Source organism: Camelus dromedarius, chromosome 10 (assembly GCF_036321535.1).
Source record: "Camelus dromedarius isolate mCamDro1 chromosome 10, mCamDro1.pat, whole genome shotgun sequence".
Classification (NCBI taxonomy): domain Eukaryota; kingdom Metazoa; phylum Chordata; class Mammalia; order Artiodactyla; family Camelidae; genus Camelus; species Camelus dromedarius.
In genome coordinates, this window is record NC_087445.1 from 7,362,409 (window position 1) to 7,390,324 (window position 27,916).

The 27,916-nt window shown below is 40.1% G+C and overlaps 1 protein-coding gene across 1 annotated transcript in view; it reads left to right on the forward strand.

Annotated features, from left to right (window-relative positions):
* Positions 1-27,389, forward strand: part of DCAF12 (DDB1 and CUL4 associated factor 12) — a 31,157-nt gene extending 3,768 nt beyond the window's left edge. Inside the window, exons 3-9 of the mRNA XM_010975836.3 lie at positions 13,247-13,453; positions 14,507-14,567; positions 19,964-20,157; positions 21,101-21,166; positions 22,613-22,775; positions 24,519-24,697; positions 25,245-27,389. Of these exons, the coding sequence (XP_010974138.1) occupies positions 13,247-13,453; positions 14,507-14,567; positions 19,964-20,157; positions 21,101-21,166; positions 22,613-22,775; positions 24,519-24,697; positions 25,245-25,403 (1,029 nt within the window). The 3' untranslated portion in view covers positions 25,404-27,389. The remainder of the gene's footprint in view (positions 1-13,246; positions 13,454-14,506; positions 14,568-19,963; positions 20,158-21,100; positions 21,167-22,612; positions 22,776-24,518; positions 24,698-25,244) is intronic.
* Positions 27,390-27,916: the final 527 nt, after the last annotated feature.

Here is a 27,916-nt window from a genome sequence, read left to right on the forward strand (position 1 = left end):
TTCGTGTTCATGAGCATTTAACCGAGTGTACACAGATGCTAAAAAGCCAAGTCATTTCCAAGTGAACTGCCTTGGGGCTATAGTATAGAAATGTTTGCTGAGGCAGTGGGTCATCCTTTGTGAAAAAAGCAGCAGAGATGTTTTACAAATTTTTCTGGAGCTTGATTCCTGAGGTGTGAATTTCCCTGTGTGGTGGGCTGACACTCAAACTAGGAGCAGTCCATTTGACTTCCCTGAATTCGCTGGGCCCCAGTAAGCACAGGATTATTTAAAGAAGGAGAGGTAGTATAACGTTAATTGGAATACGGGTTTGGGGACCAGGATGGGTAGGTAGGTATATACTCCCGGGTTAGTGATACAAAGGCACATTGTGTCCAGAGCCATATAGAAAAGCTAAATAACAGAAGCTTGCTAGGCACTAGACGGTAAGTGGTGGGGACTGCAAAGAAGTGGGGGCTGCCAGAGAAAGCATTTTGGCTCCAGCCAGTTGTTGCCATGTGAGAATTTGGATCTAGTGTTAACAGATTTTCTTTTTTCTTTTTGAAGAGGAACTGGAAGTCTGGATTTTTATAGGGAACAGTGTCTACCATTTATGAAGAACATTGAGAATCCTGTGTGACAAGAGGTTTAGGTGTCTAGAGGAGAGTTTAAGATTGGGAAGGTTTATTAGGATCACAGTATAGAAGCCCTTGAATGGCAAGCTAAGATTTTATTCTGTGAGAAAAGGAGAGATAAACCCAAGGATTTGAAACAGTAAATGATGTAGTTGGAGTAATACTTTAGAGAGAGCAATTATAGGATGCTGGTGCTAAGGTAAGATGAGGGTAATGAGGGGCAAAACCAGGACAGTGTCAGGGAGAGGGTGAGGAGGAGACAGATATAAGACATCTTAGAGGTAGAATCCATGTATGATGCCATAGGCAGATCTAATCCCTCTAGGAATAACTCGCAGTTAATACTGATATCTTGTACCTGGGTAACTAACTGAAAGGATGGCAGGATGAGTATTAAGCAGATTTGAAGAAGAATTGAGTTTAGTTTTGTGCTTTGGGTTAGTTCAAGTTTAGGAGGTGGTAAAGATTGAAGTTAGTGGTTTAGGAGTCATATAGGTAAAAGACATTATTGAAATTGTTCTATTACCATGGGAGAGAGGGTAGAGAAGTCACACTTGAGTCCTAAAAATCTTCCCTAAAATTGCAAATATGTGTATTCTCTGGGCACAATCTGGGGAGGATGGTGTGGGGAGCAGTCCATAGATTTCATTAGATTTTCAAAGGGAATACTGTGAGCCAAAAATAGGTAAGAACCATTGGTACTGACAGAGACTAAGAACAGAACCTTGGAGGACACCTACATTTATGGAGCAGGAAGAACTGCTCCAAGGGGAGCAAGGAGGTCAGAGGACAATTCAACTGCTCCAAGGGAACAAGGAGTACCAGAAACAATTCAAGAATATAGATTATTTTGAGAGGGGCCTGTTTGGGAAAGATGGTGATAGACAGAGTGAAAACGTATGCAGAACCTGAGGTATTTTAAACGTGGGCATTTTTTCCCTGTTTTTTTACTTCCAGGGACTGACTCACCTGTGGTAGATACAGTTGCTCCTTGCAGCGAGGGAGAACCTCCACCATAGGGAACCATGAAGCTTCTCAGTAAGAGGGTGTTAGAAAGGATTTACAAGGGTGGTTTGGGGAAAGCTTAAGGAAATAGGATTTTCACAGGAAAATTTCCTATGAAATTAATTATTTTTACCAAGACACTAAGGCCTAACTGATAGTACCAGGCTAACTCCTGGATGCCAGGGCGGCTTTTATCTTTCTCACTATCTCCCAAAGTAACGGTCAGAGGCATACTGTTGACTTCACAGATAGGCTTGGTGGATCATAACGAAACAGACAAGGTGAGCTTGGGCTGCCATTTGTTGCCAGATGAGAGGACGAAGAACTTGGAGAAGCTGATTTTGGGAGTGGGGTGGAATAGTAATTACCAGAGTTGACAAAATAGCTATAATGTTGTATCACTGTGTTTACATATTCAGATTCCTGAAATCATAAAAGCTGATTATGAAACTCCATTTGAGACACAGGGAAACAAAGAGAAAGTTTGTTTCGCTCTGGAGTTTTGCTCTGACCAGATTTTTTTATTCATTCCTCCTCATCTTACTATTTTTTTTTACCAGTGGGATTACAGTCTTTTAGAAAATGCTTAAAATGCTGCAGAATTTTTTGGGTCCAGCCAGAGGTACATCTCAGGTTAGCAGCATTCTTATCTGTATGATCCATGTAAATTTTGTAGTTAGAATACTAACCTGCTAATTAGTCATTTTTTAAATGGCACATGGTTATTCTCTGGTAAGAAATGTTCAGATTTATCCCTGAATTAGTCTTTTGTCTTATTTTCAGAATATTTGACTCTTTTGGAGAGAAAGATTTTTAGATGTGGAAGTTATAGAATTGCAGTCTTGGCAAGTTCATTCTGCTGGGGCGCATGTGCAGAAGTGTTTCTGGACTGGAAATCATTACAAAAATGCTTCAAAAATTCTAAGGTTCTATGTAAAGTTAATTGATGTTATAAGGCTTTAGGAAGAGGAGCAGTAGGTGTAAGTTTATGCATTTTATATGTGATGGTGCTAGAGTTGGCTGTCCCTTTCTCACTTGTCTTCATCTTAAGAAAGCCTTGCTTGTATTAGCACAGGTATGGGCTCCAGGATCTATCTCCAAAGAAAAAAGAAACAAGAGCAAAATTAAACAAATGGTACCTAATTAAACTTAAAAAGTTTTGGAATATGAAAATGAATATATATATGTATATGCATGACTGGGACATTGTGTTGCACACCAGAAGTTGACACCATTGTAATTGACTATACTGCAATTAAAAAACAAAACAAAACTTAAACGCTTTTGCACAGCAAAGGAAACCACTGACAAAACGAAAAGACAGCCTACTGAGTGGGAGAAAATATTTGCAAGTGATACGACTGATAAGGGATTAATATCCAAAACATATAAGCAGCTCATACAATTCAATATCAAAAAACAAACAACCCAATTAAAATTGGGCAGAAGACCTAAATAGACATTTTCCAAAGAAGACATACAGATGGCCAACAGGCACATGAAAAGATGTTCAACATGGCTAGTCATCAGAGAAATGCAAATCAAAACCACAGTGAGATACCACCTCATACCTGTCAGAATGGCTATCATCAAAAAAGTCTACAAATAACAAATATTGATGAGGATGTGGAGAAAAGGGAACCTTTGTATGCTGTTGGTGGGAATGTAAATTGGTGCAGCCACTATAGAAAACAGTATGGAGGTTCCTCAAAAAACTAAAAGTAGCACTACCATATGATCCAGAATTCCACTCCTGGGTGTATATCTAAGGAAAGCAAAAACACTAATTCAGAAAGATTCACACACCCCAATGTACATAGCAGCATTATTTACAATAGCCAAAATAGGGAAGCAACCTAAGCGTCTTATTAACAAATGAATGGTTAGAGGAGATGTGGTATATGCACACACACGCACACATACACAAAATGGAAGCCATAAAGAATGAAATTTTGCCATTTGCAACAGCATAGATTGGCATGGGGGATATTATGCTTAGTGAAATAAGTCAGACAAAGAAAAACAAATACAGTATGTTACCACTTATGGGTGGAATCTAAAAAATAGAACAAGTGAATGTATAGAACGTAACAGATTCACAGAACAAAATTGTGGTTACCAGTAGGGAGAGGGAAAGGGAGGCAAGATAGGGGTAGGGGATTAAGAGGTACAAATTATTATGTATAAAATAAATGACAAGGATGTATTATACAACACAGGGAATATAGCCAATATTTTATAATGACTTTAAATGTTTTTTTTTCTGGTGGTTTTGTTTGTTTTGGGTTTTGTTTTGGGGGGAGGTAATTTGGTTTATTTATTTACTTATTTATTTTAATGGAGGTACTGGGGATTGAACCAGGACCTTGTGCATACTAAGCATGCACTCTACCACTGAGGCTATATCCTCTCCCCGTAATAACTTTAAATGGACTACAATCTATAAAAATTTTGAGTTACTATATTGTACACATGAAACTAATACAATATTGTAAATCAGGTATACTTCAATAAAAAGAAAAAGATTTTTTAGAAAGAATGTTGGGGCCTGAGCAGCAGTCCTATGGAGGGATTCAAGAATGCTGATAGTGTTTCAGTGATTTCTTCCTTGTCTGGGACTTTACCTCATATTGCTGAATATTTCGCATTCCTGGCCTCTGCTTCATAGGTGCCAGCAATCCCCCTAGCCTGAGCCCCCAGTTACCATGACATTCAGGCGCATGCACATGTACACACAGGCACACAAACATGCACTTTCAGTCATCATGTCCCCAGTTGACGATCACCACGGAGCTTGAGGCGGGCAGTTTTTCTCTTAAGTGACCCGAGCCCTTTATTTCAGGTATGGTCTGTTAGAAGCTTGGGACGTTGGAGGATGAACATAGGAGGAACATACAGACTCCTGTGCTCGAGGCTTTTGTCCCTTGCTAGATCCTTGACAGACATTACAGTCAGAGAAAAAAGTCTTTATTTCTCAAACTGATATATGGATATTTTTTCTGTTGGAATGGGAGCAGTGCCTGGATCTGGTTCAGGATGTGTCAGACAAATGAGAGTTTGTCCTGATGATACCTAATAGTATTGCTTTTCCACTTGACCCGTAAGCAGGATTCTTCATTTCCTGGTCTAGGAGATAAAAGGAAGAAACTCACCCAAAATTGGCAGTTGGTTTCAATCCAGGATTATAGTTGGATTGCAACATTTGGCTTCTTAAGCTGCTTAAGTGCCTTTGGATCCTTTGAGGCCGCCAGTCTCTCTCACATATGAGGTGGGAGTGTTCTCATCAGGTCAGTTTTTGAATGTGAGAGGAATTGGAGTAATACTTCTACATCTCATTGGCCAGAATTTAGTGGAACAATTTTGTGGTTTCTGTCTGCTTTTACTAAATTTCTAAACATTTGTTGAACTTCTCCTATATAACAAGACACTACCTCGTGTGGGGTTGCAATGATATAAAAACAAATCTCGGACAGAGCTGGGAGACAGACAGACTCTGTTAAAGATAACTGAGTCCTAACCACCAACCTCTGTTTTTTCTTCTGTAGTTGAGGAAACAGACCCAAAGAGAGATAAGTTGTTTACCTGAGATTCTATAGTGAGTTAAATTTGGGTCCCCATTTTCCTTTTTCCACGTCAGAATTCTTTGTATTGTACTAAGTACTCCTCAGACTTAACTGCAATACCCTTGGTGGCAAAGGACTACTCAGTGAGTGGACAGTTGTGACCAAGTGTGAAATGTCTTTGAAGTTCCGTTAATATCATAAATATTTTTGTGCATTTCATACTATAAAATAGTTATGATTCTCTTAATGTAAAAATATTGTGTTGGGGGAGAGTGGAAATCCTTCATCTCCTGATTAATGTTCCAGGAAGATGAGATGCCAGTTTTTCCTATAAAAAGCGTAACAGCACACCAGTATAATACATAGGTCCTGACCTCTGCTTAGCTTGGTTGAGATGTGATAACCTAGCCATGTGCAAAGTTAGTGACAACATAGATGCCTCATTAGTAGCGCCAACCAGGAGTGCTCCAAGGAGGAAACCATTCATAGCCAGGGTATTCAGAGAGGATTTCCTAGAGGAGAAAGAGACTTCAACAGTGGAAAGAAAACAGGGATCTCCAGTCTATAGCAGAGTCAGGAACGTACAAGACATGTTGAGGGACTCTGAATAAACCCATTTGGCTGATGCAGGGCAGAAACCAAGGAAGGAGACTGTGGACTCAACTAGGGAGTTGGTCGACAAAACTAACAGTCTCCTTTGGATAACTTTTTTTCCCCCTTCTGGTTCATGTCTAGCCCTTAATAATGAATAATCCTATCTTGTTAATCACCTTTCTCATCTGGAGAATTGAGTCACATGCTTGGCAGCAGGGCCTCTGGTGAATTTAGGGCTTGTTCCTGCAGCCCTGTGGCTTTGGAGGATGGGGAGACCTGGGTTGCTGAAATCAGAGGTTTGCAGGGAGGTGCTGGCAGGCTAACTACTTGCAGAAGGTTAATGATAAGACAATCTAGTTACTTCATTTGCTTCCTGCTTTCCTTGGGCATTTCCTTCATGGCTTCCTTTGCCAGTCCATGTTCTTTTAAATTAATGAATATTTAATTTCTGATTGCTTAGGCCTTTATTTACTAAGCATGATCCAGGAACCATCTGCATTACAACCACTTTGGGTATATGTTAAAAATGCAAGTTTCCTGGTCTCCACTCTGTACTGATTCACGACTTCCTTCAGTGAAACCCAGGAATTGGAATTGTAAACAAGCTCTCAGGCAATTTTAATATTTGTTCAGCAGCCAGTGGGATGTAATCAAATCTTATTTTTTGCACTCTGAGGGAGTCCTTGATAAGTAGTTATTTTCTTTATTTGCCTGTTCTTGGTGTCCACAGACAAAGCTAGAGATTTGCCCATTCTTTTTTTAGGTCACATATTAGCTTAGTCATTAGTTTCTAATTTTTTGGTCTCTTTACTAAAGGAGTTATAGTAAATATATGTCAGAAATATCAGCAAGTTTGTCTACGGCCATACCACTCTGGACACACCTGATCTCAGAAGCTGAGCAGGGTCAGGCCTGTCTAGTACTTGGATGGAAAACCACCTGGTAATACCAGGTGTTGTAACAGACTTTAAAAATAAATAAATGTACCAACACGTTTGATTAAGTCATTTTGTATTGTATATTTGGATTCAGAGATTCATGGGTTGAATCTGGGCTCCATTTTTTTTTAGCTTTGTGCCCTTGGACAAGCCAGACACCTTCTAAACCTTTCTTTCACCTTTAAAATAAATGGAAAGAGTAGTAGTACCTGCCTAGCAGAGTCATGAAGAGAATTAAAATTAAGTAAGATACTCTTAGCACAGTGCCTAGAACATGTGCTTAGTAAGTTGTTGATATAATTAATGGCAGTGGTGGAGGAGGAGAAAGTGGTGGCAATGGTTTGATGGTTCCGGTCATTGAGTGTATTTCTGGCCAAATTAATACACTTAAGAAGTGAGCATTTTTCTGCCTTGTAAATGGCTATTTTCTGTATGTCAGTCATATCCCAAATAGCTTAAACATTTAAAAATAATTTATTTAGATATAATATATATGACAGGAAGTACATTTAATAAATTATAGGATATTATATTTAATTCCACCATAAAAGGAATACAAATAAAAGCAAAATATTTTCCTGTGTACAAATTAAAGATAAAGTGTTACCCGGTTCTGATAAGGATGTGATGGAACAGGTAATATATACATTACTACTAAAACCCATTTTCGAGGGAGAAGGGTATACCTTGTTGGCAGAGTACGCGCCTAGCATGCACTAGGTCCTGGGTTCAATTGCCAGTACCTTCATTAAATAAATAAGTAAACCTAATTACCACCCCGGCTAAAAAAATTTTTTTAAATAAAGAACAAAATAATAAAACCCTTTTGGAAAGTAATTTGGCATTTTTTATTTCCATTATTGTTGATAAGTTGTCAATAAACTCATTTTTTTAAAAAGCTCCTTCAGCTAGATGAACCTTGTTTTTTCTTAGTCTAAAGCAGTGGTGAAAGTGGCCTTGCCCAGTTGCCATTCATTGTTTGTCTGATGACGAAGATTGAACAGTTACGTATTATACATCCTCTTTGGGGAGAGGGTGTGAAGTAGGAGCTTGAAAATACAGTGGTAGGGTATTCAGCAAAAGGAGGTTCCCCTCACAGTCACACAAGGAGTTTTTTGGAGCTCAAAATAACACCTGCAGAGAGATCTTGCTTTTCAGTATGCAAATATATAACCATGTTGTCCTCAAGTCTTTGTGTTATAATGCTCAGGAAGTAAGAGTGAGAGAAAAGAGATTATATTATCATTATTTTAATACTGTCATTATTAAAAGTTTATTATCTCTTAATATACCAGGCAAATAATTAGTATATAACAACAATTTGTTCTCCAGTAGTTTGCAATTTAGAAATAAGGCTTCCTGTTATTCTGAGTAGAAAGCCTCATGCCTGGAAATGCCCTGGGGAGCAAAAAGCTGAAAATATCCTGTATAGACATTGTTTTCTTCTGAATAATCTATACATTAACTATTAGCATCCTTGAGTAGAATAGAAATCAATTTCCACCTTCCGTAGGAAAAAATGAAGATTTGGGTAAAATCGGGCTAGTGGACCAGTTCTTTTGTTTACTCTTCTACTTTTTCTGATTGGATGGTATTACCGCTTGTAAGTAGACATGGGCTTTGTACTTAGATAAAGGGAGTGCTCAATTGGATTCTGATTTTACAGCTTAAGAGAAATTTTTTTCAAGTGTTTGTTGAGGTACTTAAGGTAGCTAAACCTCTGTGGTATGCTGTGAGAGGCTCTTTACTTGGTGACTTTGGTGGGTATAAGGCAAAATTTTATGTGTCTTGCCAAAGCTGATTCTCAGGATTTACTCCATTTCCAACAGAGCCCTCCAAAATCAGGGGTTGAAGTCAATTTACTGGACTTGTAAGCTATAAAGCTTGTAAAGGATTATGTTAACTTAAATTCAGAGTAGTGTAAATCTTAATATGGTCCTCCTTCCACAAAAATCATGATTCTAGTGGGAAATATCAGAATTCAAGACATAATATGAAGTACCATTGCTGATTTCAGCAAGCCAGCCCCCCATAGCCGTCTTTTGGAGCTTAGATTCACAATGCAAAGAGTAAGAGATCTTGGCATAGCACAGGCACCTGGATTTAGATACAAGAATGTTCATTGCAGTGTGTTTTATATTACTGAAAATTTGGACACAGTATATATGTTCAGTAACGGGGAATGCATTTGGTAGATGTTAGCATACCCATGTAGTGAATTACCTTATAGCCATTAAAAAATATGTAGAAGTGTATTGGTTAATTTGGAAAGATGTTAACTGCTGTATCAAATATATAAATAATATGTATAAGATCACATTTTTATAAATGGAGAAAAATATGTATGTTTGTGACTAGGGGGTTAAGTAGTGAAGGACATGGAAAAAAAATACACCGAGTGGTCGTAGGGGGTGGTGGTGTTTATTTTCTGATTTCTACTTTTCTCTGTTTTACAAATTTATGATGGTTATTTTTGTAATTGGGACCCCAAAAATGTTATTTTACTTTAGCAACCACATGATCTTTCCTTTAATAGACTTGCAATAGAAACAGTGACCTGGGCTTTCTAGGTGTGAGAACCCTTCTAGGTCTTGAACAGTATGAAGTATTTGTAGCTAGAGAGTCTTTTCTTCTTCCCCAACTTTCAGCAGACTTGCCTTTTATTGTCTGATCAATATAGTTTATCTTGATGTCTGTGAGACCTAGTGGATTTGCTTTCCTTTCTCTATTAGCCTCCAGCTAAAACACTCATTGAGTTTTAGATACTTTGTGAGCTCCACTACCCCCCCCATTTTATTAAGCCACCTGGATCTTTCTATATACGCACATTTGCACGTATCTACATACAAATACACACACACAGAGGTGTACTCACTAGTCTTACAATCTTCCTGGTTGTAAGGCTTATACTTTCTTTTTTTCCCTCTGTCCTAACTTGTAAGATGCAGGGAGCCATCAAGCCTCAAGCTTAGTTTCTGGCAGGGATCCCAGTAGGTTAATATGGAGCAGCGTCATTCTGGGAAATGTTACAGGAGCTGCATGGAGCCTTGGCCCCTTGCTAGAGCGCTTGGGGAGATATTCTGAGGCAGCCCATCCACACCCCTCTTTCTTTGAAGAAGCAGAAAGGCTCTATCCTTCTCCTGGTGCTGTCATTCCTCTGCAAGGATGCAGGTGAGGTTGGGGGTAAATTCTTGGTTTCCTGGGCCCTCTACACAGCCAGCTGTTTCCATCTCCCTTGTGTCAAGTCTTTTTCATCTACTGTAGAAGCCTTTCTTGTACCCTGTGAAACGAGGCAAACGTTAGAACAGTGTTTCTATTGGCTGTTATTTGTTAAGCGCCTATTCTGTGCTGAGCCCTGTGCTAGACATTGTACATATTATTAGATCTCTTAGCAACTCAGTAAGATAAATAATATTATTCAGGTTTTATAGATAACGAAAAAGATTCAGAAAAGTTAAGTAACTTGACAAAAATAACACAGTTAACAAATAACGAATCTGGAATTCAAACCTAGATCTCTTCCAACTCCACAACTGGAGAGGTTGGATTTAGGACTTTCTTAGACATGAAAAGGTGAAGCCTTTTTTCTTCACCTTTTCTGGATGGCGGAGATGGAGGCCTGTTTTAAGGCAAAGAAATGGACCAAAATAATTCTTAAAGTTTTAGCCAGCCCTCAGAATCCATAGGGGAAACTCAGACCTTTCCAGGTTGCAGGTCAGTTTACTCTTGTGTCTTATCAAACACATTGTCCTTAGCAGGCAGAGTGAAGTCTCTCTGCGTCAGTGCTTCTCAAACTTCAGTGTACTTGGAAGTCTTGGGAAACTCCAGATTCTCTGATTTAGTAGATCTAAGGCTGGGCCTGAGATTCTTTGTTTCTAACAAGCTTCCAGATGTCCCTGGATAGCAAGTCTCTAGATCAGTGGTTGTTAAATATGGTAAATCAGCAGATTCACCTGAAGATCCTTGGAAAAAAGTTCAGTTTTACTGGCTCCAAATTCAGAAATTTGCAGTTGGGGGAATTTTAGGATAGGACCGGGGAATTGTTTTTGTTTTGTAGTTTTTTGTTTGAATTTTTTAAAAGAAAATTTCTTAGGTTATTGTGATAATCAGTTTGGGAATCACTGGTGCAGAAGCTAACATATTATGGATGCGTTGTCCCACACACCACAGAGGTGTAAGTGGGCAGTTAATTTTGCTTCAGTAAGCATTTGAAGGACTGTGTTGGTAGAGATTGTTTGTTTAAAAGGGTAAGAAACCCATTCACATTTATTGGAAGGGCTAGTTCACAAACCCCAAGAGCAGAAAGTATCTCTGGATCTCGGGGGGAAACAACTAGGCATTATAAAGCCATGGAACCAAGGACATCCATGCTTCCTGTCTTCTGTTTCCCTGGGGACTGGCTTTGGTAGATAATGATCACCCAAACAGTTTGGTCTAGTGCCACAAGCCAGTTCCACATTCCTGAAAGAATCTAAATGACCCAGTCCAATCTGGCTTCTGGACTACTTCTGCCTGAGCCAAGTCACTCCAGGACATTGCTGTAATCTGGAGATAAGAGCTTATATCAAACAAAATCAGCTACAGAGCCCCACGCTGAGCGCAGGGATGTGGGGGGCCCCCTGACATCATTGGGTTGGCCTCCTGAAAGGTGGCTACAAGTGCTTACTATGTATGTAGCTCTGCATTGTTGGGGCAGGATTATAGAACCAAATGAGATAAATCCCCTGCTCTTGGAATTGCAAGGGCGTTACTAGCTTAATGGAAAAAGACAAAGATTTTACATCTGTGACAAGATCTAAGTATTGTGGTAGAGGGCTGTCTTGGGAGCCTACAGAAGAGGAACGTAACTGGCCTGGATTTAGGGAATATTCAGAAAGGACGTGTCTGAACTGAATCATGAAAGATAAGTACGTGTTGGCCAGGTAAAAGGAAGGAGTGGGAGAAAGCATTTCTGGCATTGTGAACAGCATGAGCATGAAACAAAATAGTTGTATTTCACTGAAGGTTTTTGTGTGAAGAATAATGAATAAGCAGTTCTTTCTAGAGTATAAGGTCCTTGGCAGGATGTGAAGCTAGAGAGATAGGTAGGAGCCACATTGGGGAGAGGCTTGATGCCATGCTAAGGAGCTTGAATTTAGGGGGATAACTAGATATTTTTTAATTGACATAAGAGGATTTCCATTTTTATAAAAATGAATGACTATAGATAGTATGGAGAATAATTTTGATGGTGACCTCAGCTGCAGTTTTGTACAGGAGAGAGGATGGAGAGGAAGGAGCCAACTGTAAGAATATTGAGGGGGTAGATTTGGCAGGACTAGCTGGGATGATGGGGGTGAGGGAGGACGAGGAGTCTAGGAAGAATCCCAGGCTTGGGTGACCAGACAGATTGCAGTGGCATTGGATGAAATGAGCAATTTGGGCAGGAAGATCAGTTGTTTTAGATGTAGTGAGTTTAAAAATGCTTGTAACCAGTGATGGTGCTAATTAGGCAGGGGTCTGCCTGCAGTAGTTGTCAGGGCTTACAGATTTGGGAGTGTTCCCTGCACTCCACCTCCTTTTAAAAAATTGCTCCTCAGTATCTTCCTGGCACTCCTCCTTTCCTTTTTCCATTTTAAATTTAAGGCTCATCTACATTCTGCTTTCATAGATCTCCTTCCTCTGCAAGCAATCAGTTACTTTATACAAAGACTTGACATAATTTGGCTTCACCATGAGACTTGCTGATAGGATTTTAAATGAACTTCCTAGACTATAAGGTGTATGAGGGCACAGATTATTCCTAGTAGTTATATTCCTAGAATCTAGAACAGTACTCAGCATTTAGTTGGTACTGAATCAATGAGTGAATAAAGGAATGAATCATTGAATCACATGAAGAGTTTAATAATAGATTCCACCAGGAATGCCCTTTCTCTAAGACTGGTCTTTTCCATAAAGCATTTCTCTGAGTTCAGTTTTGGAGAGTGAAAAGGGGTTTGGTATAGAAGTGGAAAAGAGCATTTCAGGCAGAAGCAGCAGCATGAGCAAAGGCATGGAGACATAGGATAGAACGTGTATAGCAGTGAGACGTGACATTAATGTCTCTTACCTAGTCTTATGTATCAGGTCACTCCAGCAAACCTGGTAATGTTGATAGGTGTGTTTAATAGTGGTTGTATGTGTTTTGTTTATAAGTTTCTATGCATGGCTAGATAAGAGTTAGATACATAAAATATGCCTGAACTGGCAGAAAATCTTTAATCAGGTTCTTTAGGTCCCTAGTCTAATCCAAGTCTTCTTTGAAGCCATCTTGGAATCCCAGGCAGAATTTACTTCTCATCTGTGTTCATGTAGCATATTATACCTCTCTCTGTTATGTTTTCTTATTTTCATGTTTCATTTGACTAGTGTAGCCCTGACCTGCCTTTCATAATTCCCAATGTCTAACATGTACTAGATATTAATCAAATGTTTGATGGATAATTGATTGAAGGGGTGACCATACTGAGGAGAAACTGTATTCAGCTTCTGTACCCCTTTTCTCTTGTAGCTGTTTGTAGTGGATGTCCAGACAAGCCAGATCACCAAGATTCCCATTCTGAAGGACCGGGAGCCTGGATGCGTGACCCAGCAGGGCTGTGGTATCCATGCTATCGAGCTGAATCCCTCTAGAACACTGTTAGCTACCGGAGGAGACAACCCCAACAGTCTTGCCATCTATCGGCTGCCTACACTAGATCCTGTGTGTGTGGGAGATGTAAGTTTCCCCAGTAAATGTAGTCAGAGATAGCCTTGTTTTTAAACAGAGCCCTGTAGGTAATATGGACCCTCCTCCCACGAGCCTCCTGGGAAGGGATAATTTCCTCTATATTTTTGCTGACTCAGGGGTATGGCGGTGAGGTATGGGGGTGGAGGTTTCAGAATGGGGACTGCACTCCCCAAAGGGAGTATCAGGTATGTTGCCAGAGTGTATGTTTTATAAAGGGACCAGCAGCAGTGGGTTGTGTTTATGTCGACGGTATTTACACGTCTCCTGCTGCCCATAGTCAGAGAGCAAAGTTTATTAAATCATTTATTCAGAAACTGTTTGAGCCTTCTAGATCTAGGGATTGTTTTAGACACTGGGGACATATCAGTGAATAAAATAGACCAAGCCCCTACCCACTTGAAGCCTGCATTCAAGTGAAGGGACCAATATATAATATAAACCAACAAATACTTATGGACAGTAATCGGAGTGTGATGAGTGCCGTGGAGCAGAGTAAAGGCAGGCTAAAGGGAGAGTGTGGTGGAGGGTGCTATTTCAGAGGTTAGCCAGGGAAGGCCTCTTTGATAAGAATGACATTTGATCAGGAAGGCTTACAGGACAGGAGGGTTTATAAGCCATGTTAGTGTCTTGAAGAGAGTTCCAGACAGAAGGAACAGCAAAGATGTCAGTTGTAGCTATTGTCCCAGGAAGCAAGGGGGAGAGTGGTAGGATGAGGTAGCTGGGATGACAGGTGGGTGATTGTGTGTAGGAGCCCCAAGTAAGACATCTGGAGATAGAGGGTGAGAGCTGTGTGTCCACCAGATGTGTTTATTGCCCACAGGTATGTCATTCCAGCTTTGAGCTTCTCAAGATAGAAGTTAAAGATTGTGGGATCATGCCATTTGGGTTGAGATCACCAGAGATCAGAATTATAATTTTTACAAAGATATTTTCAGTTAGACTTGCGTGCTTTTCAGGGGTATGCATTGTAATCCTTATTTTACTAATTTCTTTTTTTTTTTCTTTTTTTCCCCCTCTGTACATGTCACTCTCTTCTTGAAGGATGGACACAAGGACTGGATCTTTTCCATTGCATGGATCAGTGACACTCTAGCGGTGTCTGGTAAAATTGCCCTTCTGTAGGAAGTTCTGGTGTGGCAGGGAGGGAGGGAGGCTAGAAGTTGAAAAGGGATAGTAGTGTGATTGGAAATAGGCCAGTAGACAGACTCTCAGCCAGGGGTCAGGAGACCTTGTTTCCAAAATTGTCTCTTTCTCTGACTTACCATGTGACCTTGGATAAATCTTTTCCCTCGTGTATTCCTGATCTGGAAAGTGGACCTACTGGCATACTTAATTTATTTATTCATACTCTGCCTTGTTTGAAAGAGCCTGTGTGATGACATGATAGCATATTAGCCTCAATGTTTTTGTGGGGCTTCACTGAGACAATAGTTGTGAAAGTGCTTTTGGAAAGGTTGATGTGCCCTATAAAGTATTAGGAGCAATTATCATTTTCTGTACAACTATCATGGTGTTAAGTTTCTTGTTGATAAAAGCTGTATAGGATTGGGGGAATTTCTCTCCCTGTGATGAAACAGTCAGAAAAAATATATGGAAATGAGTGTGGAGAAGATAACTTAGAGATATGCAGATGCTTTCTGAATACCCACAGCAGCCTAGAAAGTAGGCTCAGAGTGCCAGCCAGTTTTGCTGGATACCTATATATAAAAATATAACCCCCCATTTCGGATTCCCAAATTAAAAATCATAGTAGTTGCTAAATTAAGCACTTCACATGTGTTATCTCTTATAATCCTCAGAACAATCGTAGAAGGTTTGCATTATGAGCCTCATTTCACAAATGAGAAAATTTAGATTCTGAGAGGTTATAATTTGCTGAAGGCTACACAGACAGTGAGAGGTGGAAACAGGATCTGAATCCAGGTCTGATTTCAAAGCCCATGTTTAGAACTGCTGCTAACAAAACTAAGGGAACATAAATATTTCTTCTTTGGAGTCTTTGCTAGGCAATAGAAAGCAGCCAGGAGGGAAAAATCTAATGAGTAAGCATAGTCACAGGTCAGAATTACTCAGGAGTGGTTCAGAAGCTTTTGAATTCCCTGTCATTTGTCTCCCCAAGAAATGCTAGCTCCTTGAGGGCAAAGGCTGAGTCATGTCACCTCTTTAGGGACTATCTGTATGACAGTAGCCTGCACTGAATTTGGTTGTTGGGAGCCAAGATACGGCTTTTTTGGGGAGCCTCTCTTCTCTTTCATATGGGCTGCAAGTGTCCTATGTTTTCAGGCTGATGGCTTCCAAGTCTACATTTTGTGAACAGTATAACAGGTTTTAAAAATACTGGCTCTGTAACAGGAACAGACTCACAGACATAGAATACAAATTTGTGGTTACCAAAGGGGAGAGGGAAGGGGAAGGAGGGACAGATTAGGGGTATGAGATTAATAGATACAAACTACTATATCTAAAATAGATACGCAACAAGGACATACTGTATAGCACAAGAAATTATACTCAGTATCTTGTAATAACCTATAATGGAATATAATCCACAAAAATACAAAATCACTATGCTGCACACCTGAAACTAGCACAGTACTGTAAATCAACTATACTTAAATTAAAAAAAAAAAAGGATATTGGCTCTGAGTGAAAGATCTGTACTCTGAAAACATCAGTGAAGAAAATTGAAAATGATATAAAGAAATGGAAAGACATCCCATGTTCTTGGATTAGAAGAATTAATATTGTTAAAATGTCCATACTTCCCTAAGCAATCTACAGTTTAATGCAATCCCTATCAAAATACCAGTGGCGTATTTCCACAGAACTGGAACAAATAATTCTAAAATTTTTATGGAATTGCAGAAGACCCTGACTTGCTAGAACAGTCTTGAGGGAAAAAGGACAAAGCTATAGATAGCATGCTCCCTGACTTCAGACTAAACTACAAAGCTCTGATCATCAAAACAGCATGATACTGGTACAAAAGCAGTCATACAGCTCAATGGAACAGAGTAGAGAGCCCAGAAATAAACCTATGTACTTATGGTCAATAAATGTACAACACAGGAGGCAAAAATATACAGTGGAGAAAAGATAGCCCCTTCAGTGAAAAGTAGTGCTGGGAAAATTTGACTGCTACATGCAAAAGTGAAATTAGAACATTTTCTCACACCAATATAAAAAATAAACTCAAAATGGATTAAAGACCTGATACAAGATTTGCAATAATGTGGATAGACCTAGAGGGTATTGTGCTTATTGAAATAAGTCAGAAAAAGACAAAAACTATCACTTATATGTGAATTCTAAAAAATAGAACAAATGAATGTCTATCAGCAAGACAGGAACAGACTCAGATACAGAGAACAAACTAGTGGTTACCAGTGTGGGGGGTGGGACGTGGCAAGATAGGGGTAGGGGATTAAGAGATACAAACGACTAGGTATAAAATAAACAACAAGAATATGTTGTACAGCACAGGGACATATGGCCATTATTTTGTAATAACATTAAATGGAGTATAGTTTATAAAAATACTGAATCACTATGCTGTATACCTGAAACTAATATAATATTGCAAATAAACTATAATTTAAAAATTTAAATATAAACATTTGTGATTGTAATTCACCTTCTATTGAGACTTTAATTATGACAATATAGAAGATATTTTCCTTATAAATTATAGAATCACTGTAGACAAGAAAAATACTTAGATCAATGTTCCTAATGTATAATTCTGCCATCTAATTTGAGGAAATAGAGCTTTGTAAAAGTACTAATCTTCAAATGTTCTATTCTCCAAATTGTCACATGTTGAAAGAAGCTGTGTTTCCATTTCTTGATCATCCGAGTAAGTTAGTACTTACTAACTTACTGGTGGAAGTTATGTGATAATGATGGAATCTTATGTGACATACCGATGACATATTATAGGGTACACAACACCACATACCATTATGGAAGACAGAGAGTAAAAATACAGCATACTTTTTAAAACTATAATATGTGCAGAGATGGTTAATAATAAGCATAATTTAAAGGCATAACAAACTATACAAAAATTGAGAAAATATACTGCCTCAAAATTTTGCAATAAACAGCTCAGTTGGAAATAGTTCTAATACTCAGCTGTTCAGGGGAGCAGGGGAAGATGTTTCTTTTGAATTTTCAGCTATGCTTTGTTCACATCCAAATCAGAAATTTCATAGACTCTGAGAGGTCACATCAGCAATAAAGTCCAAATAGTTTTAAGTCAATGTAGATGTCTTGTTTAACTGGATATAAACAAAGTTCTATTATTTACCAAAAAAATGAGTATTTGATGCACCATTGAAATAGTTGTTGCTGCATTTAAAAATAAAAAAAGAATATTGTCTCTGATATTAGAGACCTGAATTTGAATCCTGGTCATACCACTTACTATCACTGAGGACAAGTTATTTAAGCTTTTTGAGACTTGGATTTCCTCATCTACAACATAGATAATGATTGTGTATACTTCAGAGGGTCATTGGAAAGATCAAATGAAATAGTGCATAGTGGCTGCCATGTTGAAAATGCTCAATACTTGTTAACCAATGTTAATGTTCAGACTTGGGGATGAGCATCAACCCCTGAACATTCCCCTCAGATTCAGTATATTCAGACTCATCATCTCCCTTCCAGGACTTCACTTTCCCCCTTTGACATATATTGGTAAATGCTCTCACCCTCTACTTAGATGCACAGCCAGGGAACCAAGACTCTTAAGTCTCCTTAGGTTACCAAGCCATGTTGAAACTTTTCTAAAATATCTCATATCCATCAGTTTCTTTTCTGTCTTCTCTACTTGAGTGCTCATCATCTATCTTTTGAATTACTCCAGTGTCCTTCCCCATATTTTCTCTCTGCTTTTAGTCTTGTATCATCCAATCCAGTCTTCATGTTGCTGCCAAAATTAGTTCTTTAATTTTTTTCTTTCTTGTAAAGTAATACATATTTATTATAAGAAACTTTAAAATTCATATAAACAAACAAAGGAAATAAGAATTAACTTGTAATATCTCTACCCAGAGATAGCCACTGTTAACATTTTAAAATACATCTTCCTAGTCTTTTTTCAGTACATATTTTTTTAGTTGGTTAGAATGAGATCATATAGAGAGATGGATATGGATAGATACATGATACACTAAATATAAGAAAATGCTAATGGTAGACAATAGTGTAAGTATACAATTCATTGAAAAATTCTTTTAACATTTCAATATATTTGAAATTTTTCATATTAAAACTTGTTTCATTATTTAAATTCTTATTTTTTATTTATTTTTATTTTTTAAATTTGCATTATGAATCATACGTATTTCTCTAGATGTGCCTTTCTCTCTCTGGCTTTTGTTAGATTTCACACATGATGAACCTCCTGCTTTGAATCCCTGTCCACAAACCTTACGATGCAAACAAATTGGATGATATTTCTCCCATGTTAGACATTTTTTACTGTGAAGCATTCAAGAGATTTGCAGTGTGATAGGGGCACCTTCTGGTCTCAGAGGAGTGTTGGCAAATAACGCTACTGGAAAGGAATTTGAAAACATGATTTTTTTAGTGGTTCTTGATACTCTGTTTTATGACTGTAACATAGCCCTACTGTTGGACATATAGATTGTTCTGAATAAACATCTTTATATATGGGTCTTATGGTAGTGGATTATTCCTAGCTAGGAGCACAAAATTACTGGATTTTGCTACAGATGGCTCAGTTGTACTCTAGAAAGATGGTCCCATTTTCGCTAACTTACTACCAGCAGTGTATTCGGGGCTCAATTCAAAGAAAAGTGTTCTTAGTTTTTTTTTAAAGTGCTTCATTTTTGTTTGCTAAGGAAAGCTTTATGCTTTTTTAAGCATTCATTTTATGTAGAACAGTCTTTCTTTCTTTGTTTTTTGTTTATTGTGTGTGGCTTTTTTTTTTTTTAACATTCTTAATTTCAGGGATTGTAGTCTTTTGAAGAAGCCCATGAACCTCCCTGAAATTGAGTGTACAATGTGATGCTTTTGTGTATTTTTCTAGAGAAAGGGATCTTTAACATTCTTAAATCTCTCTAAGGGGTATGTGACTCTGAAAAGGTTAAGCGCCACTGATCTAGAGTGGAAGTTCCCAAACCTTACTGCCTAGTAGAAGTCACCTGTGCTTGCATGCCCACGTGACCTAAGCATTTGGCTTGGAAAAAATTACTGAGCCTTATCAATGCTCTCTTTTGAAAAATCCCGCCAACCATGCTACACTTAAAGGTTATATTTTAACTCTTACACTTCAGTTGAATCATCGTCTTAGTGTGGCTGTTAAAATGCGTATTGCTGTCTGTTTTTGATGTGGGCCACCTGGCCAAGCTTTAGTACATGTGAGCATGGTGCACAAAGAGCTAGACTAAGAAAGCCCATCTTGGCTTCTGTGGGACTGTCCCATGGAGAGTTGTATATGTCTGACATTTATGGTTTCCTTGCCTGCAGGCTCACGCGATGGTTCTATGGGACTCTGGGAGGTGACAGATGATGTGTTGACCAAAAGTGATGCAAGGCACAACATGTCACAGGTCCCTGTGTATGCTCACATCACTCACAAGGCCTTAAAGGACATCCCCAAAGAGGACACAAACCCTGATAACTGCAAGGTCCGGGCTCTGGCCTTCAACAACAAGAACAAGGTATGAGCTTGCCAAAAGTTCCCTGAAGCCTGTTCCTCTTGCTTTAACTTCTTGGCTTATGTGTTGGGAGATGCACTCTTCTTCCTGAGTCAGAGTTTACTGCATAGCTCAGTTCCGAGCCCACAGGGCATCTCTTGAGGGCTGAGAGATTATGAAACCTCCCCCTTGCATTGAGCTCCGCAGCATTCTCTGGATAGTTCATACCTGTGGATCAGTGTGTCAGAGTTTCCCCAGGGCCACTGATTTGACCAGCTCTCATTTGCACGTGCCTTTGCAGGTGCTCTGTTTTGGGTGATTTTCATACATGCCTCTGAAAGCAATCACTTTCTTCTCTCTGGTATTCAGTTTCTTTTTATTCTTTATTGCCTCTTTGCAACACTGCCACCAAATCTTACTTAATCATTTGAGTCAGATCTCCTGAAACTGGGCTATTAAGTAGACTGTTGGTATGAAGACCCAGGGCCAAAAGAGAATAAAGGCTTCTTCCAAAATCTGAATCTGGCCACAGTTTGAAGTGTGGTTCCTTAGCCTCCTATCTCCCATCCGTGTTTATAGCATAGGGGTAGACTTACCTTACCCAGCTTAGACCCTCCACTTACAGAAGCTCTCACATTGAGGGTTATGAAACTGTCCTTCATGTGTGTGCTGTGCTCTAACTATCCAGCAGGACGTAATGGGAGTGATTGCATAGTAAGGGCTTTTTGAACCATGGGTGTCTGTGTTACTGCTCAAACCTGGACTTCTTGGATTCTCTCAAGAAGCAGCCTTGCTTTAATGTGCTGTCCAGCTGCATTCTGTAGGGTGAGATGATGGGCTGATAATCCCTAGCACCATCATGGGATAGGAGTGAAAAACGGGAGGACCCCAGGGGTCTTCCCCTGCTTACCATTGTATACTAGTTGCTTCAAAGTGTGATATAACCTGTTCTTCATTGCTCTTGTAGGAATTAGGAGCGGTATCCCTGGATGGCTACTTTCATCTCTGGAAGGCTGAAGATACACTGTCTAAGGTGTGATGAACATGACTTGGTGGTTTCACCTTATAGTTTTTTTTTTTTTCTTTTCTTTTCAGTACATAAATATTTATTGCATTTTATTTATTTTGTGTGTGTGTGTGTTTGTTAACTTTTTTTTTAAACGTTTTTTTATTGCATTATAGTCACCTTATAGTTAAAGACTTTAATTCTCCTTAAACTTTTTCATTCTTGTCCAAAGCACCAATTATCCAAGGACCTAGGCATGTGATTGCACAGTGCATGAAATTCTAAGTCTGACATGCCTCTCTCTCTTTTTTAATTTTTTGAAAATTGAAGTATAGTTGATTTACCATGTTTCAGGTGTACAGCAAAATGATTCACTCATGTGTGTTTGTGTGTATTTTTTTCATTATAGATTATTACAAGATACAAGTATAGTTTCCTGTGCTCTACAGTAGGTCCTTGTCATGGTATGCCTCTCTTAAAAGTCTTTTACAAAAGTCAGAGGGGGTTATCCTTTCATATTGCAAGGGCCTGCTGAGAGACTCCTTTAATTAGCAGTCCTCCAATCCACAATGCATTTAAGTATTTAATTAGGGATTATTGACTATTTGGTGTGTTGTCAGGGTAGGAAGACCTAAGTGTTAGGAGCCACTGGCAAGCAAAGATCAGTGAAACTAAGGTAAACCATCTATGAAGTAATCATGTAAGGTAATGAGAATACAGATTTAATTCATAATATTTACAGACAACTTTTGCCTAAAGTTAAACCTACCTTTGGATCATTTTCCCTCTTCTTGTCCCAGAGCCCTTTGCTGCTTATTACTTCTGTGATAGACTTTTTGAAGAGGAAGCAGAGCTCCAGAAAGTATTGATTCCTTCATGTCACAGCAGCCTTTGAGCTCCACTGACCTTGCCCAGTGTCTTACGGGCAGTAGGCACCCACTGAGGATTGGCTCAGCGACACAGACCCCGGGTTAAGACTGGTGGGGTTACTTGGGATTGAGCAGTGCTATGAGTGCGCTTTCTATACTGTACAACTACCGTACAATTAGGGAGTTAGGCTGAGGTAGCCAGAAGTCAGCCCCTTTATCTTTCTTCACCAGTGAGAAAGGTGGTGACTCTTCCTGGCAGAGAGAAGAGTGGTACCTTGGCTTTAGTGCCCTGGGGTCCTCCTTGGAAATAACCTGTGATTTTTGACCTGTCTTTCTGCTTCTGATTATTTAATTCCTGCTTGACCATTTCCCGTAACCAATTCTTTTCAGTGCCTAGATCATATTGTTTACTATAGTCACCCTTTCTTTTTCTTACATACCTAGGGGTGGAGCAGGGTGTTATTTTCTTAATCGGGGCATGTGTTTTTGTCTCTGACTTTTTGTGGCTTGTGCAGGAGGAAGGCCCACAGAGGTGGGTGTCTAAGAACAATGCCCTGCTTTATGCTCTCTGGTAATGCCATGGGTCCATCTCTCTTGTTTTCAGCTCCTCTCCACCAAACTGCCATATTGCCGTGAGAATGTGTGCCTGGCCTATGGCAGTGAGTGGTCAGTGTATGCAGTGGGCTCCCAGGCTCATGTCTCCTTCTTGGATCCACGGCAGCCATCATACAATGTGAAGTCTGTCTGCTCCAGGGAGAGAGGCAGTGGTAAGAGGCCCCGTGTGCCCCTCAGGCTTACAGCTGAGTTGCAAATGGGTTTTGACAGAGGGGGGCTTCAAACACCATGGACAAATGTGTGGCCACAGAAGCCTTTGGTGGAAACCAGCAGTCAGGATGTTGGTGGTTTCCGTCTTCTTTCACAGAGCCCTACTCTCTCTCCTGTGCTAATTTGTTGCTGGGACCCTACCTGAACTATAAAATTCACTTTACGCTAAGGGATAGTGTGATGGCGTGAGGAGGAGTTTACAAAGGGGCATGGGGAAACTTTCGGGGGTGATGGAACTTGTAATTTTTATTTGTTATTTTGATTGTGGTGATGGTGTCATGGATATATCCATATGTTAAAACTTCAAATGGTATACTTTGAATATGTGCAGTGTATTATATGACAATTATACCTCAGTAAAGCTGAAGAAGATACTTAGTTTAGTTCTGACCACTGGGTAAATTAGGCTTCAGCCTCGCATCTGTAATAGCATATTCTGAGGACACCCTCATTCTTTATTGAGGAATAAAAAGAGAGGCTTACGTTTGTACTACACTTTAAGATTTCAGAATACCTTTGTCTGACATCTCATTTCATCTTACCAACAACCCTGTGGGAAGCTAATAGGAAAGTAGGATGTTAACCCCATTTCATAGATGAGGAGACAGAGACCCAAATGGGTTACCTTAACTTCACGGCATCACACAGATTGGTGGGGGAAGAGCCAGGGACTAGAATCCAGGTCATCTATCTTAACAAAGTGTGTTTTCATCTTTATCTCACATTGTCCCTCTTCTCATGTAAAAATGTGGCTCCATTATCCTGAGAGTCCTGAAAGGCACAGTGTGCATGACAGTTTAGTCTCTCACTTTCGTGCAGATGTTGCGAAAGTGGCCTTTGTTTTGAGTTTGTTTTCAGTTATATCTGAGATGCTCACATTTCAGAACAGAGAGAATAATGTGTGTAACAAGAGTAGTAAGGGAAGGGATAAACGGGCTTGGCTGGAATGATGTTTGTAATGAAAATTTTAAGAGAGTTTGGTTACTGTTACTGGGGTAGCTTTCATACCTAATAAGGAAATACTGATTTAACAAGTATTAGTGAGCACTTAATGTACCGAGGCATCTTCATATCCCATGTACTTACTTGATCCACAGATGCAGCAGAAGTGTTTTCCCTATGACCCAAAGTGATTAGGTGACTTGTCTTAAGTTCACAATGTGAGAGACACTGCTCCTTTGACTGCTTCAGTTCTAGGCTGTTTGGCACCCTCATAACACACATAATACCACGTAAAGACCTCTTGCAGTGCCATGGTAGTGGTTTTAGGTCAAATACAAGGAAGTCCTTTTTAATGTAATGATTCATAAATATGCAGATTACCCTCGGTTTCAGTGTGGATTGGAAACATAATGGAGAGGAGCTTAGAGATACAAAAGATGACTTCAGAGTGAGTCTAGGGGAGGGAGGGAGGTTCAGGGCATACTTACAGTCTTAGGCCAGATGCATCTTGGGCATCATCAGGTATCTGGCACTTCTCTTAGACTTGTGGGAAGGTTCCTGTTAGTGTGTGGGTGGGTCATGTGGCATCAGGGTTCTCTGGCTTTTGCATGAGTTATGTCTGCCATGGGAAAGCCGCTGTCTGGTATTTGGGGGCGCCTTGTGAACTCAGTGTCAGGGAAATTGAGTCTAGCAGACTGTCAAGTGCATACTTTGCCTGCTGATTGTCCTTTTTTCTCTCTCAGGGATCCGGTCAGTGAGCTTCTATGAGCACATCATCACTGTGGGCACAGGGCAGGGCTCCCTGCTCTTCTATGACATCCGAGCTCAGAGATTCCTGGAAGAGAGACTCTCAGCTTGTTATGGGTCCAAACCCAGACTCGCAGGGGAGAATCTAAAACTAACCACTGGCAAAGGCTGGCTGGTAAGCCCTCGGCTGGCATGGTTACTGGACAGTGACAGAAAAATTGTCTGCAGTTTTTTTCAGTTGTTTTCAATTTCACCCACTCCCATCCCCCCGACCCACCACCTACCCACATAATTTTTCACTAGTAAGAGGCACTCCTCCGAGCAGAGAAAGGCATGTTCCCTTGATTTTGTTTTTGGGTCTGCATGTCTATGGAAAAACTGAGGCCCAATAAGGCCCACACTGGTTGACCTGGGATAACCCCCGGGTGATAATAGAGCTGGAAGGAGAAGGAACCTCTCACTGAGGCTGCCAGTGAATTATTGAAGCATTTGGTTCCAACAGTCCTGAGAAGACCTTAGGTTTGTGCAGCAATTCTTCAGCTTGCTTGGCTCCTCCCTAATGTTCAGTTGGAGAAATGAGGCCCCAGTTCCTGTGAACACCAATCTCCTGGTATCAGGTTAGAGATACAGGACCCTCTTCTCTTAAGGAAGCATTCCCATCCCTTCTTCCCTCTTTTCTGCCCCCTGGCAAGTGCTAACAGAGTCTCTTTTTCTTCCCATAGAATCATGATGAGACCTGGAGGAATTACTTTTCAGACATTGATTTCTTCCCCAATGCTGTTTACACCCACTGCTACGACTCGTCCGGAACGAAGCTCTTTGTGGCAGGAGGCCCCCTCCCTTCAGGGCTCCATGGAAACTATGCTGGGCTCTGGAGTTAATGACAACTAACTCTCTCCCAAAATGCAGAGATTTACACTAACTTTCATCCTCAGTTTCCATTTCTTCTTTTGGTTTTTTTCCAATTGTATGAGGCCCTTACATTTTAGTGGGAACACCAAGAGTTTGCCTATGGTTTAGGCACTTGACAGGAAGATGCTTTGTATGGAAATCCAAAGGGTTTTTTTTTCTTTTTTTTCCCCTTTAGTAATTAGAATTTTACTTTATTATCTTTTTTCTTTCTGGCTTCTCAACCAAACATTGTTGTTAATTCCTATTTGTATTTTTTCTTTAAGTGACACACACTCTCCCCTCTCTGGCTTTATGCTAACATAGTCATTCTCACCCTTACTTCACTCTTGAGAGGTAGGGCTCCTTTATAATTGTATGGTTGCTGTCAGACTTTCTGTGAAAGTTTGGGGGCTCTGTGTGTGTGTGTGTGTGAGAGAGAGAGAGAGCGAGAGGAAGAGCTTTTGTGCCTGCAAGTACCATGTGTCATTGAAATTATCTGGAGTGAGGATTACTGTAATTAAAATATTTATAAAAGAAACAACTTTATTCACAGAGTCCAGCTTTGGGACTGGTCTTTATCTTGTTTTGTAAAGCCTAACAACACTGATTATAGGAAGTAAAAACAGAAAGGAAAACAAATCACCAGGAGGAAAACCCTTTGAGTTAGATTGCAAGCGTCCTGGCTGTTCTCATGTCAGGACTCCAAAGTAATCCATCTCCCACCTTCCCATCTGTGTGTCCCCCAGGTAAGAACATTTCTTTGTATGTGTCACTTCCGCTTCAGTTTCCCATTTCTTAAGTCAGTGGCCACTCCCCTAAAACATCAGGGTTTCCATCCAAGATGCAGCTCTAGAGGCTGCAGAAGACTTGGTAGGACTTGGTAAAAAGAATCTCCATCATAACCTCTCTCTCCTTCCCCTCAAACAAGACCTGATCGGGTTTCTCAGGGGCCTGGAGCTGGGGGCCTCAAGTCTGCTAAGATTCACATACTCAGTCCCCTTAGCTTTGGGGGAAATTTTTCCTTTGCCTGTCTTCGAATCTCCCCAATGCGTTTTGCTTTTAGTTTTCTAAACTGGGTTCAGTCCGGGAGGGAGGGGATGAGCAGGGTGTTTATCTGTGTGTAGTGAATGCTTCATGTGTGGAATGTTTGTTTTCTTTATACAGCAGGACTGGGGTTGAAGCCACCTCTCCCACTCTGTTGGCTCGGCCCTGGCTTGGTGATGCAGTGGCCTACAGCCAGCAGCAACATTGTGCATGTAAAAGCATCTATGTAATTAGTAATTTGTTCCTCCCTTGAACTGTGTTTAGTCTGAGGTTTTTAAACTTGCGGGCAACTGACTGACCCTGATGTCCAGTTATTCCTTGCTTTTTATGCATCATGTTGCAGATAACAGCTGTTCCCACCCACAAGTTCCTCCTCCATTCGAAGCACAGACTCTGCTTCTGTTAACAGCCCATTCTGGGGAAAGGAAAAGTCATATTCCTCCACTCCCATTTCTGAGTTGCTCTCCCAGTTATCCCCCTCTTCTCTAGGTGTAAGTGGGGAGATTGAAAATAAGAGTGTCTTCCCCTTGGTGATGGGGGCTGGTGGGGAGAGGAGACAGCAGGTCCACCCTGTCTTGGTGGTACAAGGTGTACACCACAGGTTCTAGAATTCTCATCTTCTAACCTAGAGAAATAGGTGCTATAAACAGGGAATTAAGCAAAATGCTGGATGCTGTAGATCTTTTAATTGTCTTAATTTTTTTCTATTATTAAACTACAAGCTGTAGATTTCTTAGTTCTCACAGAACTTCTATCATTTTAAACCAACTTGTGTATTTAAAAAAAAAAATCTTACGTAGGATGTTTTGTACTGTTGCCAGACCCTCTTCTGTGATGGGTAATGCGTTTGATTGTTTTGAGATTTTGTTTTTAAAAATGTAGCACTTGACTTTTTGCCAAGTAAAAAAAAATAAATATTATTCCAGTGCAAAGTGGTTAGTGGTTTGAGTATGTATAGCCAAGAAGCAGCAGGGAGAGGGCCCCAAATGACAGGTTGGAAGGTCAGCTTGGGGCACTAGGATTGCTTGGAGAACACGTGAGTTCCCTCAAGGTTAAAGGCAGGTCAAGGGGAAACACAAACACTAAGACCTTCTTGCTCCTGGTTCCCAGCTCTGGCTACAGATCAGTTGCTCTGGGGTTCAATTGAGAGTGGCTATGCTCAGGGGAAGTGGTATGGTACTAGAAACAAAACACAGACTGAAGATCAGGGCGCATGCTAGTCCTGGCTCTGAGTGAGTGCATGGATTTGAGCTAGGTGACCAGCTGCTCTTACGTAAACCAGAGTTGGTGAAAGGCCCCATCAGCTTCAGTGGAGGGGGCCCTGAGAATGACTGTAAAAGCAGCTGTGTGGTGCCCAGGGAACAAGCTGTCATTTTTTTGAAACATAGATGCTTCACTGCCCTTTGTAAGAAGAGGACACAAAGTCTGTAGTGAGTGATCCTCTTCCCAGAACCTGTTT